This window comes from Chamaea fasciata, unplaced genomic scaffold (genome assembly GCF_029207755.1).
Source record: "Chamaea fasciata isolate MVZ Bird 193981 ecotype frontalis unplaced genomic scaffold, bChaFas1.0.hap1 SCAF_13, whole genome shotgun sequence".
NCBI classification, from domain to species: domain Eukaryota; kingdom Metazoa; phylum Chordata; class Aves; order Passeriformes; family Sylviidae; genus Chamaea; species Chamaea fasciata.
Window position 1 is genome coordinate 15,303,306 of NW_027094098.1, and position 14,265 is coordinate 15,317,570.

Here is a 14,265-nt window from a genome sequence, read left to right on the forward strand (position 1 = left end):
AAGAGGAACAAAAGGGAAATAGGTAAAGCATGATGTCCTGTTCTCTGTAGTACCTGGGTGATGGAGAGACCTTCCCAGCATGGAAGGACCTCTCTGTAATTCGTACAAGTGGGTCACAGCTTTCTCCTCTGCTCTCCCTCTTTCTGTGGCTGTGAGCCAGGGTCCCAAAGCCACACCAGGGTAACAGGGCTGGAGGTTGTGCCCAAATAACCTCAAGCTGCTGTTTTTTAACAGATCAGCTCCACAATTTACGCATGGGGTGTGCGTATTTAGACCTTTAAGTGTCACTGAGTGCTAGCAATGATAACATACCTGTGAAACATCAACCAAAATGGTATCAAATATGTCTATTTTAAGGAATGCCCTCTGTGTTCCCTCATCTCAGATCTGCATGTGACCTCTGCCTTGCAGCCCTCACTGTCACACAAAAGTAGCAATGTCCAATCCAAGTGTAAGAACTGTGAACTGTCTCACATTGTGCCAGCTTTTGATCCTTTTATTTAATGATACATATCTAATTTTTGATTATCTATAAACTCAGCTCTAAATTTTGTTAGATTATTTTGAAGTCAAGATGGTATGTGACACATCAGATAAATTCTGAATTACCTTAAACCCTTCCAGTTTGATTCAGTTCATATTCCTTCAGTAACAGATTTCTTTATAGATTCTGAAAAGTTCAGGGACAGGAATATTTGGTGAATATCAAATTAACCTTCTCCAACAGCCAATAAATTAAGTGCTGAAATTGTCTTTACTCTGCAAATTTACATTTTATTTTTCTTAAGTTATACCACGTTTTCTATCAAAACTAGTATATGGAGAGGAAGTGTTAAGAAGAAAGAGCCATTGGATTAGTTATTCAAATTTCAATTTTTCATAGGCCAGTGAAATAGTGAAGGAGAGTTTCTGCTGCTTTTGTCCATCTCAGCCACATGGGAGGTGTCCAAGGTTTTCCAAAGTGCTTTTGAAGAACAGTCTCAATACCATGGATTGCTATTGTGTCTGAAGTGCACTAGAAATGGTCACAGCCCAGTAAGAGCAAAAACCCTTATAAACTGGGCAATTGCTGTTAACACAGAGATGGAAGGAGGGACGGTACCTAACAAATGCCTCAGTGCCAAGGGAACTGTTAAGTATCCACAAACAAAATGGAAAGTACATCTTTGGAGGTGTAGAAGTTAGTTTATTCTGAAAGTCTAAAGGAGTTTCACCTCTTGCAATGCCATTCTCTTTTATGGTAGCATTCTTCCACCACTACACCTTTAGGAAGAAATGACTCCCGTGACCTTTAGGTCTGGTGTTGCATTCTCCTGGACAGGCAGCTCCTGGTGCCCTCCCATGGGGTGGGGCACAGAGGACCACATGCACCTCCAACACTCTGTACTGAATCCCCACAGCACCGGTAACTGCCTTTAAGGATGTGTTCATTTTAGAAGACAGAAAAAGCACCAGACATGCTTGTTATATTTCTGGCTGTAAAACATTTTTAGAGAGAATAACTGGTAGGAGCCATGACTGGTGAGGCACAAAGACCTGGACCACAAGATGGATCAGCCCAAGGAATTGGAATTCTCTCCCTTACTCCGAACTAATGGTGGGTGCCTGGGGACACAAGCATGGAGCTGCCTGTCGATACTCCCCAAGCTCCAGCAATTTGCCATCTGCAATGCCGGAGGTGACATCTCTGTGTTTAATAGCCCACAGTGGATTTCTCCCCAGAATTTATCTTGCTGTCTTTTGACCACTCAAGACTTTTTTATCAAGCTGTTACAACTGCCTGGTAGAAAATCTTTTTAAATGGGAGATGTGTGTTTTGTGTCCTGTGCTGTGAGAAGAACATCTGAGCTGGCTGGGAGAGCACCATTTCCAGCCTTTTGTGCTAATGCAAAACGGGAACTTGTGTGGGGGGTTGGGCATTCATTGTGTCCTTGCAAGGAAGATATTTCTGCTGGGCCCACATGAAAGAGTGTGGATGACTGCAGGCAGGAAATATGGGCTACAGGAGACGCTGACTGGTAAAGTTAACTTGGATGTATCATTTTTCTGTCTCCATTTACCTTTCTGATGAATTGTCTACTCAGATTGGATGAAAATGTTTCCATGGCCCACCTATAATCAGTAGTTTTTCTCTTATTTTCCTTTTATTCTTTCTTTTTTTTGTGCTTCAGTAGTGCGTTGCAGCGTCGGGATTATAAACACGGCAGGGGAATGTTTTAAATCCCCCAAATGGGGATTTGCAGCCTAAGCCTGGTGGAAACATTCCTACTGAAATTGGGTTACATTAACCTTTACAAAGCATGGACTCGTGTTGTGGATGTTGCTCATTTAATAGTCCAAGTCAACTGCTGCTTGACTGGTTACTGGTAAAAAACTCAGGAGTTTTCTGTATCTTTCTGTATCTTTTCTGTCATATTCCAGGGTGACATTTACCCCTTGATAAGTGTTGCTGTGGCTTGTCAACTCCTTCATCTCTTGGGTGATCAAAATCAATCTGATGCAGGGTTTTGGGTGACCCAGAAGTCACACAGGAGAACTTCAGGCAGAAGGGTAAAATGCCTGTAGCAGGATGGGCAAAGACCTCCACATGCAAATTTCCCTGGACAAGAGTGGGAGCAGAGCCTGCAAAAATACACTGTAAAAGAAGAATAAGTTAATATGTACAAGGAAAAGTGATACCTGACAAATAATTTATCAACATCCACAGGGAGCTGAGACATGCCAGCATTCCAAGCACAGCAGATGGAGAGTTTGCCCTGGATTTGTTCCAGGGCAAGTGAAGAGCCACCCCCGTTCAAGAGGAGTTAATGAGAGACACACCAGCCTTTGGGGATAACAGGTGGGTGTTCCAAGTGAGAGTGGAGCCTCAGACCTCAACCTTTGATCTCAGCTGCATCTGGGGTGGGGGATGCAGGTCAGCAGATGGCTTTAAAAGCGAGCAGGTGCCTCCCAGTGGGGCCAGCAGCCGGCATTCCCAAGGGATGGGAGCGGGAGCAGCGCCTGCCTCGGCCACACCTGGAGCAGCCCGTGGGACAGTGGTCAGTTGTTGCCTTTTATCTTCTTTTTTTTGCCAGAGTCGGGATTAAATGCTTGAGATGGTGTTTCTTGTTTGGACTCAGATGTTTATTAATTCTTATCTATGTTATAGTCTCACAAAACGTGAGTTCTGCAGCACTTCTAGCTAACAAACTGAAAATGGAGCTGTGTCTCTTTCTTTACAAGCCCTTTTAAGGATAAACTGTCCAATTAAGAAATGACACCTAAATTATTTTTACTTTTAACCCAATAACCCACCGCCCATGGCCTGCAATGCGGACTTTTCTACTCAATTACAAGATACCGCCCAGACCCATGATGAAGAAGGTGGAAAAGAAGGACTCAGCCTCTGCCCTAAAACCTCCATTTTGCTTTTTATGTATATTACTCTATTCTAAATCCTTAAACTCTAAGTTTTCCACCATGTGATATCACACACTTCTATTCAAGTTACACGCCCATAATCCGAGTTCTATCACTCAATTTTGGAAGCTTTCTCCACAGCCTCAGGTCAAATGCATTGTTTGATTGGGGGCGTCAGTGCCTGTTAGCACAGAAAGTCTAAAATTCTCAGTGACCAGGGTTCCAACAGTCAATGAGTGCTTGTGTGTGGTGGGATGCTTGGGTTGAGAGAATCTTGGCCCCATGGAGTTCGTGGATCAGCAGGTAAAACTTTGTTAGACACAGGTTTGATTTTTCATGGTGCTCTGGTTTAGCAAAAGAAAAAGAAAACCCAGCCCCAACCAAATAAAACAAGTGGTGTAGAAAAATAATTGTACAATCCAAGAGTATTCCAAGTTCCAGAATGAAGATTTTGAGTGTTTGTGTTTGTTCTAAAAGACAGCAGTTCAATAAATCAAGGAACAATGATGGTAAATGTCAACTGGATTGAGATGTAAAGGGCCTTGATTGTGCAAGCGAGCTGGAATTCCTTTATTTCCAAGTTGTTATTAGTAGCCTCAGAGAGATCCCTGAAAAGGATTGAAGAACAGTGGAAAAAAGATCCAGAACTACTGTCTGAAGAATAAATCTAAATAAACTAACAGGAATTAAGCAGGAAGCCTACAGGGAGTGGTAAAATACAGGGAGGAATGGGAGATCCAGACCTTTTAACTTCACCAAAAGGAAAGAGGGGTAAAATGAGAGAGCTGACAAGTAAATTTGTGCCAGACAAAGACAACTCTTGCTTTAAAATAACACAGCTGTGGTTAGGAGGGTGGTGACAGAAGGGGTGTAATGCCTGTGGGAGAATGGTGCTGGGCCCTCCTTAGTGCTGATGTCTCACAAACCACAGAGGATGCCACAGGAGAAATGAGGGGGGACTGGGGCTGTATCACATCACCATCTGCTGATTGCTCAGGCTATTAAACCCACTAAAAATAATGCCAAATTTTATAATCCCACAGTTGGATTCCCCTAAATCATCTTCTGGAAGCCTTGTTTTACAGTTGGGGAAGTAGGAGTCAGCTGGTGTGATTTTTATTTTTGACTGTACCCTACATTTTCATTTAACTTTGGTTTCCCTCCTTGGTTTTCTGTATTAATTTGTCTTGATAAAGAAAAGCTGGACAATGCTCTGATACCATAATCTGATTTTATGCTAATGTCTTCTCAATATAGCTCTCATTAACCAAAAAATCCAATTAAATGCACAAATATATTCATCCTGTAATACTTCTAAAGGTGGTGTATAATTAGTCGTAGTTTTAGAATTGGTGGTAATAAAAAAATAGCCTTTCTTTTTAATCCCATATATGAAGTACCAGATCAACCTTTTCAAAAGACTACAAAAAAATTTGCATTTGAAGGGCCTGAGAATTTTGCATATCCTAAATTTGGGTAGCAAATATAATGTTAAATAATAGCAAATATAATGTTAAACATGCCCTCACTCTAACCACCCCTTAAGCAGTTTTATTTTGCCTAATTTCAGAACCATTAGTATATGTCAATATTTTTGGGAGCTTGGTGTTCTCCATAATATTTGAATGGCTTAAACTGGATAGAATAACCATAAGTGAAAGAAGCAGTGCAATGAAATGCAATTTGATGAATAATAAGATCTCTTAAACATCAACAGACAGGCATTCCGACATCCCCACTATTACTTTTTAACTTGGGTTTTCCTTTTAAAATCTCACCCTACAGTAATGAAGTAGAGTTAATGTAATTCTAAAAGAAAATGATTTCTTTTTATGGAAAGCCTTAGATGATGGGGTATAACAGACTCTGCATCAGAATGTTCCATATTCTGTGGATACCTGTAAGGGAAAAATAATGTTTCATGAATATCTATCAGACCACTTTATTACCTATTATCAGAACAAGAGAAATTTTGCAAGTACAATCTTGCTTGATCCTGAAATTAAAACACAGCATCCCTCATAGTGGGCATTTTCCTTATTATTTATCATTTAATTGTAAAAGACTTAGTCGTTCATCTCTTGATATAGCAAGGAAACCTCAGAAACCCAACAACTTGCCATCCTGGATATTATCCAGATAGAAATCAGAGTTCTTAAAGACTGGATTTATCAAATATTAGCATTTTGGGCTGATCATTTTTCCGCTTGCAGTCAAGCTCCTCTCATGTTCCAGTGAAACCCTTGGAAAGGGGTTGGAGCTGGATGATCTTTATGGTCCATTCCAACCCAAACCATTCTGTTGTTCTGTGTAAATGGCAGTGAATCCTCTGATGGGTTTCAATGGATCAAAACTTGGAGCCACCTCTGGGGCAACCTCTGCCCTGTTAGATTGGATCTGTCCATGACTCCTCACCCACAGAGGCTGGGAGAGGATGCACAGGGATTAGGGTGTGGATGGAGCAAGTGTATGGTGATCCTCTTCCAGTGTAACCCTTTCACCCTCTGGAACCAGCAGTGATGCCTTTACAGCCCTGAACTTGGGCTTACATAAATTTCCTTCAATTAAAAATTAATGGAGATGAATGGTATTGGTCTCTAGCAAAAAAATGACAGTGAAGAAAGGCTATGACAAGAACAAAAATCAACAATTATCTTTCAGGACATGCCTGAAAGTTTTCAGTGGAGGTCTGATTATTTTGCAAAGGGATGCCAAAACTCATCCCTGATGTATCTAAAAGAGTCACAGAAAGGACAAGTATGTTTTACTTCTTTTTATCCTCATTTTATTTTAATGACCAGGGAAAATGGGAAGAATGCAAATGAGTGAATGCCCTCTTTGATCTGTGTTGTTCCTGAGCATAATCTGGTAACCTGGCAGGCATCAGGCACGAGCGGAATTGCTGCCCATAAGTAGGAAGGAACTTCAGCCCCTTTGCAAGCAGTTTCTCAGTTTGGTTGTTGGTTTGGGGGAAGCAACAGCCAGAAGAGCCCTGTGCCCCTGCAGAACAGGGGAGCTGGGCCCACTGTGGGGCTGTTCACCTGCTGCTTACATCATGGGAATTCTTCTTTTAAGCAGGAATAACCTGAAATCATAAGGACTTCCATGCACACCTGGAATGTACACAATGAAGGATTCACCCTAAAAAAGCTACAGCCACAGCAGTGGGTTCTCTCCAGAGGGACTGGGACAGGAGTAACCTCCAGAAGCCATCTCCCAAGGTGGGACACAGAGCCACAGGCTGATGTGGCAGAGAACACAAAGTGGAGCCACTGACTTCATCTGGAACTGAGGAGGCCACAGGAGTATTTTGAGGGTATGTATTTAAAATACAGGTGGAAAAGCTGGACAGGGTTATTGGAGAGGGAAGGGTGATGTTGGTTGTGTTAGAATTGAACAATAGAACTGTTAAAAAGGATTAAGGTTTGAAGAGTGGGTGATTCTCTGTGCCTCAAAATTATTTTAATTTGCTTTAGAATGATGCCTGACCACATGTTATGAACATTCTGTACAACACACATCTCCTCTGCTCTGCAGGACACCGGGCAGCAGGGTTTGCTCTGGAATCTGCTCTGACCATGTCTCCTCCAGTGCTTTCAGACCTGGGCTACGTCCCCCCCGATGGTGGATGGGGCTGGGCTGTGGTGTTCGGAGCCTCCATCTCAATTGGGTTTGCATTTACCTTCCCTAAAGCTTTCACAATCTACTTTAAAGAGATCCAGGCTGTTTTCAGCGTTTCCTACAGCCAGATTGCCTGGACAACATCCATCATGTGTGCTACCACCTACGGAGGAGGTAAGTGAAGCAAGGCTGTATCTCCCTTTGGAAAGAGAAGATCTGATCTCTGCACCAAAAGGGGAGAATGTATTTCTTCGAGAAAGTTCCAGGCAAGTGCTAACTCTGAGTCTGGCTTTCTGTTTTCTGATGATATATGTTGGCAAAACTGAGAAAACCAGTAGTGCTGAGTTTTTTACTGCCAACACATATGAAGTCATCAATTATTATTTCATCAGAAATCTTGCTATGCGTGGGTGAGTGGAGGCCAGGAATTATTTGAGTCTGGGCAGTTATTTCATTGTATTTATTCTTTTGTTCTGCTCCTATTCTTGTCTTGACTTTTGAAACAAAGATGTGTGACTTGTACTCATGATTGCAGAGAAGCCACTGAAACTCAAATTCCAAATTTTGCTGACGTACAGACATGGAATATGTGCACGTGTATCTTGAGACAGCATTGAAATATGTTTTTCCTTAAATCTGTTGCTAAAATCTTGCTTCAAATAAGTAAGGGATGATGTTTTAGACTTTTCTCTGCAGAATCTTTCAAAAAAAACCCGAATAATTTCACTAGTTTCTTCAAATTAAAGTGTTCACGGGGTACCTGTACCTTGGCTGCAAAAGTTGCTGTTGTGGGAAGGTATCTACTGTCCTCATAATGAAACCATCAAATGGATGTTTCCTGAGGGAAGTCTCCAGGTTATCAGTCTGCCACTTTGGTCTGAGTAGTTGGTTAATCTTGCTGTTAATGGTTAGGAGAGATCATCTGGTTTAGGCTGCTGATGCCTGTGAGGTGCAGCCGCTGGTGTTATTCCTGGGCTCTTAGCAGATCCTGGCAGTTCTTAGCTGGTTTTGCAAGGGTGAAAGGTAAAAGGATTAATACTTAAGAACACAAGAATAGCCACCCAAGTGTGAGTAGCCTCACACCTACCCAAACCTGTATTCTTCCTAAAACCTGTCACTGATACTCTTTCGGGGAGACTATTACAAAAACTGTTGTAGATGGAGGGGTCTTCTTGGTACCCTCTTGCCTTCAGGACAGGGTGGTTTGGAGGCTTCCTGGGTCACTCACTGCAGACATCAGGGGTACACCCTGTGTACAGAAGGCTCACACACTGGTGGACTTTAGGAACTGGTTTTACATGGCAATTAAAAAGGGAGCTGGTGTGGGATGGATTAAGGTGCTGGCTGGAGTGGATCAGACTGTCAGTGAGCCCAGATTTCCTGGGCTCTTTGGGCTGTGCCCGCTGCTGCAGACGGACAGAACGGTTCCCTTCCAGGGGAAATAAATCAGCAGCTCTACTGAGCACTAATTTTCCTTTAAACAATGGCTGTGTGTCCTCTGGCTGCTGTTTGACTCTGATGCTTTTGTGTCGGGAGCTGAGAAGGGCTGATAGAGTCAGAACGAGAGACTGAAGAGAGATCCAGTCAGGGGTTCATTTCCTTAGGGTGGCTGTTCAGGGCCCTCTGGAAGCTGGGCGTCTGAAACTGAGCACCAGACATTGTCTCAGAGTGGTTGGGATTTCTGGCTTTTTATTCTCTGAGTGAGGGCCCTTGACATCTGGATGGAGATAGGAGAGAGGACAGCAAGGGAACTGCTGGCTGTGGTATTGATTGAAGAAGAAGCCATTACAGTATCAGACTTGTGGCTTTCATCACTGATCTTCCCATCTTTAAATACAGAGTTTCATGACACCATCTTGCTGCAGAGCTGTTATGATAAACTACAGCTGTGTGTGCAAGTGCCTGACTTTCCCAGATGCCACTGTAATAGCAGGAGGGTGCATCACAAGCAGGAAAATATGAGATGCTGTGAGTTGCATTTATATTCACTCAGACTTTGGGCCAAGAGCTCAGGGCTGGTAGGGGGGTCCTGTCCCTTTCACAAACACCTTCATTGTTCCAGGAGCCCCTTTCCTCTCTGGAGGTCTGTCCCTCAGACAGTACCTGTTTCTCTTCACCTCATTCAGCTTTTAAACCACTGCAGCATCTGAAATAAATCTTGGAAAAAACCTAAATCTGAGGAAAAATCCCTGTGTACTCTTCTAGAATTAAGGAAGATCAAGTGTCTCATCTGTTTTTTGCGCATGATTCATAATTCTAAACATTTCCCTGTCGTGTTCTCATCTTTCAGTTTTGCTGCCAGTAACTGGTGTTGACATCTCTGTAGATCTGAAAGCAGCAGCATGCTAATAGTAATAGAAGAGGGAATGGCAATAATAACAGATTCAGGAGTTTCATCTTGGGGAATAAATACCTTTGAGTGCATAAGTAATTGAATACTCTGTTTGATCTTCCTTTCAGCTACAGCAGCATAAGTCTACAGCAATTCTGTAGCATCCAGTGAAGCTGCATGCTGTGCTTGAGGAAGGAGGAAAGCACCAACAAAGCTTGCCCAGAGTGGCTGAAGGAATGCAGGGGATTCCTTCAAACCCCAGCTTTTATTTATATTTATATTTACAGTATTCAGAAAAGCTACAGCTATCTGTATATAAAACAGTTGCTTAGGACAGCCTGCACTAGAGTAAATAGTAAACAAAAAGCTTCAGCAAACATGGAATAGAATTTTTGGGTAAAGCCTGGGGTGCACAGAAGCCATCAGGCAACTTGCCATCACCTTTAGTGGAGCCAGGATTGCATCTTTCAGCTGCTGAGTTTGACCTGCTGAACTGTAGCACCAGAAACCTGGCAAATTTCAGCCTCAAGCATTTTGGGAAAGGAGGCTTCCCCAAAGGTCTTCAGGAATGGGAAGTAATGGTGTGCCTTGTAAACCTTGAGCATGTCTTACCGGGAGTCATTTCTGTGGAATTTAGGGGGCTCTTGGGAAGGTCAGCCTGTAAGGCTGGGATTACAGCAGGCTTGAGTAAATATCACACTTGGACCAATAGGTCTCCTTTTTTTGTTCTTGTGGGGTAACAGGAATATACAATGTCAGAGGTTCAGCAAGTTCCTTAAGAACTCTCCATGTAAGACCTTGAAAGTTAATGCTAAAGCATCCTGCTTGATCTGCTGGACAATGGTCAGCCAAGAGGGCAAAGCAACACAGAGAATCCAGGCCCAGGAGCCTGGCTGAGTTTTCCCCCAGCAATCCTGGCTGTTGCATCACCCTGTGTTAAGGGCACAGGGATGTTACACACAGCTCTCTGCACCCTGTGATGTCTGTACTTAGCTCCTCCCAGGTTTGTTTCTGTCTCTTCTTTCCATATCCCAGCATTTTACTGAATTTGAAGGGTGATGAGGAACTTCCTGGCTTTCCTCCACATCACCAGGAAGAGCTGGTTGTTTTTCAAGGAGCTGCAGACTTGATCCTGTCATCCTGCTTCTCACCTGCCCAGACCCTCTCTGGTGACAAGCACTGTGTGGTGCCAGCTGAGACTTGCTCCTGCTCGGACCATCCTTGTCCTTGAAGCAGATCAAAGGTGTCCTACATGTGCAGCAAACAGCAGCACCTGCTCCCAGAACACTGCAGTCCTAGAGAGAGTTCTTGGGGAAACTCATGTTGAGACACCCTTGTGGAGTTACAATCACTTGTCACAATTTTATTTGGTGGGGAAGCAAATCCCATACAAAAGCCTCAGCTGCCTCTTTATGATATTTTTCTGTACTTTTAATTGACTGTCCCTCCATCATCTTAAAACTTAGGTGAGGTGGGGTTAATTTTGTTTGGAAAATACCTGCATTATGTAATGACTAGGAGTACTATGATCTGCAAACAATGGTGTTCCAGAGACTACTAGGAAACTGCTGTGACATCCCCCTGTCCCCAGGTCACTGACCCTCAATTCAGGCTCCGTTGACATTGTGCAGTTCCAGATTTCTGCTGCTCTGGAGTCACTCTTCATGGTGATCCTGCAACATCTCTCCTCTCTCAAACATCATGAGGGTTTAATGAGATCGAAAGCTTGGTGATGTAAAAATTGGTGAAGTGTTATTCAGGCAGCCTTGAGGCAGCTGCTCCTTCTTCTGCCCTGCTGACGGCTACTTGCGAGTTTACTTGGAAGTGGGCTGGAGACAGCAGAGGTTTTCTGGACCCAGATGTGCCACAGCTGCTAAGGGCCATGCCTTGGAGATGGTGCTTGTGGAGGGGCTGGATGTGTCACAATTCACCAGATTAATTTTGGCAGTCTAAGCTGCAGATCTTTGCTCACCTTTTCACTGAAGGGAGTAAGGAAACCCTCACAAGAATATTTCCACTAGAAACCCCAGGCAGGTTAAGTGGGTAAGACAGACTTGGATAAGGTGGGGTACCACACTGATTTTACATCAGCAGCACTAAGGATACTTTATTCATTATGTGTTTACCTTGAACAAAAATGTACGGACTCGTTATCCTGTGGTAAAACCTCACAGCAAGGACAACAAGGCTTGAGTCTGGAACTGGAGAGCCACAGGGTGGGGAAGGCAGAGGATTTTCTCTGCACACTGTCACCAGTGGAGTCCCCTTTACTTTCAGTCCAAATGAAAGACTGACCTGCTCTGCTCTGGCTAATGTGTAATTACACCTTCAACACAACCTCCTGCCCCAGCTGTTTGTTTGCCTGTCTTTGTGTGCACGATCTTAAATGCCATCAGGCACTGCATTCAGCAGTGTTTGGAAAAAACCACGGCATTTCTCCTCATTTTCAGCTGTTTAGGACTTGGCATAACCAGGCTTCTGCCATAAAAGTTAATAGCTAAATTCTTGATCCATCTCTGAGTACTTCAACCATGTTGTTTTTTCCCTTTCTATGCAGTCATTTTCCAAATATAACAGAGGAAGATCCTTCTGGGATTAAAATGTAAATGAGACAAAGACGCAATAGCAAAGGAATAATTTGTTTTAATTCCCCAGTGAAAACATTCCAGTTATTAGATCTAGATTAATTGTCACCATCTTTTTATCAACAAGAACGTTTTGGTTTGAGCTGCTGATTAAACTCCTGCAGCAAGGGAAAAACAGAAGTGATGCTACTGCATGGTTTATTCTGTTTTCTCCAGGAAGCCAGCACGTCCTGCAGTGATGCTTCATGCACCTAGCTGGATTGATGGCACAGACACAGGGCTGGGGCTGTCTGAGAGGTTTCCTGGCTCTGGAGAAACTTATTTCATGTCATTAATCCCTCTCCCTGTCTGCCCTTCACGCTCTTAATACTGGGGTTTAGCAAAAAGCAAGTTTGACATTTCATAACTTTCTATTTTGACCTCTCCTTGACCGCCTTGTAAAACATATTACTCAGTGAAAAACAAAGCCAGGAGGCTCTGCCAGTGTCCCAGGTGGTTTTGGTGCCAGCACTGATGTCACTTGGCTCTGTGCAAGTGTCACCCCATCACCAGGTGCAGGGGGTGAGGGGCTGGTGGCTCTGCCTGCAGCAGAACATCTCCCACAGCAGCAAAGAGGCTGCATGGAAATTAAAAATTCTCCCCTTCCAAACAGCCACAGAAATGCCAGGGGATGTGGATCGACCATGTTTGACCAACACAGGCCACTTGGAACGTGTTGCTTGGGTGCTGCCTGCACCCCTCCTGCTGCTCAGTGCCCCAGGAGCCACCAGCCAGAGTTAGGTTCCCTTGAATTAAAAACCCAGGCATGGAAATACTAGTGGTAAATCCTTGAATGCTGGAACCTTGTGGGTAAACACTGAGGAATGTGTTTTATCAGCCTGGTCATGCTCAGTGGTGGGGAGAACACAAGGTATAAGGGCAATTCTGGAGAGGGAAGTGATGCTTTGTCCTCAAATTGGCATTTTGTGGTGGCATCTGGTTGGAGTCCAGAGCCAAGGATTTTGGTGACCTGAAAACTACTCTCAAGTAGTTCTCTGTATGGATTGATCCCTTGGAAAAAGTTAAGAATTTTATTTATTTATTAACATAAATAAATGGGCCTGTTTTTTGAGGACTGGGATGTCTCTCTCCTAAGACAGGTCACACAAGGCAACTGCAGGGGATGTTCTTTAGAATGGCACCCAATTTAGTATTTCTGGAGAAGGGAATTCTCATTTTCCAGTGGTGGCATCCTATGGGTCCAACCCTATTGCAGATTTTTTTTTGGGGGGGGGGGGTGTGTTTTTTTTTTTCTCTTGTTTTTGTTTTGCAGAAAATTGCTGCCTATATTCTCATTCATTAATTCAGGAGCTCCATTTTAGCTGTGGTTTTGGATTGGCTTTCACTGCTGCTGCATTTTATGAGCAAATGGAACATGGCAATAGAGCAGTTTTAAGAAATGGGGTGTGCCATTAAAGGCCCTTTACAGAAGTGCAGAGGTACCTCTTTTGGCACTTACCAGATGCTGTTTTCAAACAGCAAAGCTGGGTATGGATTTTTTTATTTAACATGGAAGCAATTTCTAAAGACTTTAATTGAATTGCAAAGACTCAATGAAGGAAAAACTCTGTTGGAATTATAGAGTTGTAGCTCTTACCTTTGGCTGCTATAAACTGCTTTGCATAAAAGGCATTGAATAAAGTTATTTCCAGATACCAAAGTGGTTCACTGAAAATAAGTAGAAATGGTTTTCATTCTTGAGGGGGCCCCAGGGGTTTTCCCCCAACCCTGTTTTTTCTCTTTTTCCAAGACAAGAAAAAACACTCAAGTTGCCCCCACTTGTCACTTTTTTGGGGGGGACCTTATGTGCTCCACTATATGAGTGAAGTGAGGTGAGGCCCTGGCACAGGCTGCCCAGGGAAACTGTGTCTGCCCTATTTCTGGAAATATCCAAGCTAGGCTGGATGGGGCTTGGAGCAACCTGATCTGGTGGAAGGTGTCCCTGCCCATGGCAGGGGGATGGTCCCTGTCCTCCCAAGCCATTCTGTGGTTCTGTGATTTTAAATATTGTTCATCAAACCTTGCGCTTCAATAAGTAAAGGGTGTTAGTTCATTTGATTAAAAAATCATGACCTGGGAGCTGTCACAGAAAGCTTTGTGACGGCTGGAAAATGGGGGGAGAGGAAGAGTTTCAGATTCTGCTTTGCTCCTGGCCCCTTTTCCCGGCGTGCCCATCTTTGAACAGCTCTGGAGCAGACACTGGGAATTACAATAGCAGTCACTTATTTACATGGAATACTGTGATAGGGAAATGAGTCATTTGAAAAGGTATTTTGCAATTTTAATCAA

The 14,265-nt window shown here is 43.4% G+C and overlaps 1 protein-coding gene across 1 annotated transcript in view; it reads left to right on the forward strand.

Annotated features, from left to right (window-relative positions):
- The first annotated feature begins 6,480 nt into the window (after window positions 1-6,480).
- The window catches only part of LOC136296432 (monocarboxylate transporter 2-like), a 35,317-nt gene continuing 27,532 nt past the window's right edge, over window positions 6,481-14,265 (forward strand). The window contains exons 1-2 of the mRNA XM_066195536.1: window positions 6,481-6,715; window positions 6,937-7,194. Coding sequence (XP_066051633.1) covers window positions 6,978-7,194 — 217 coding nt within the window. The 5' untranslated portion in view covers window positions 6,481-6,715; window positions 6,937-6,977. The remainder of the gene's footprint in view (window positions 6,716-6,936; window positions 7,195-14,265) is intronic.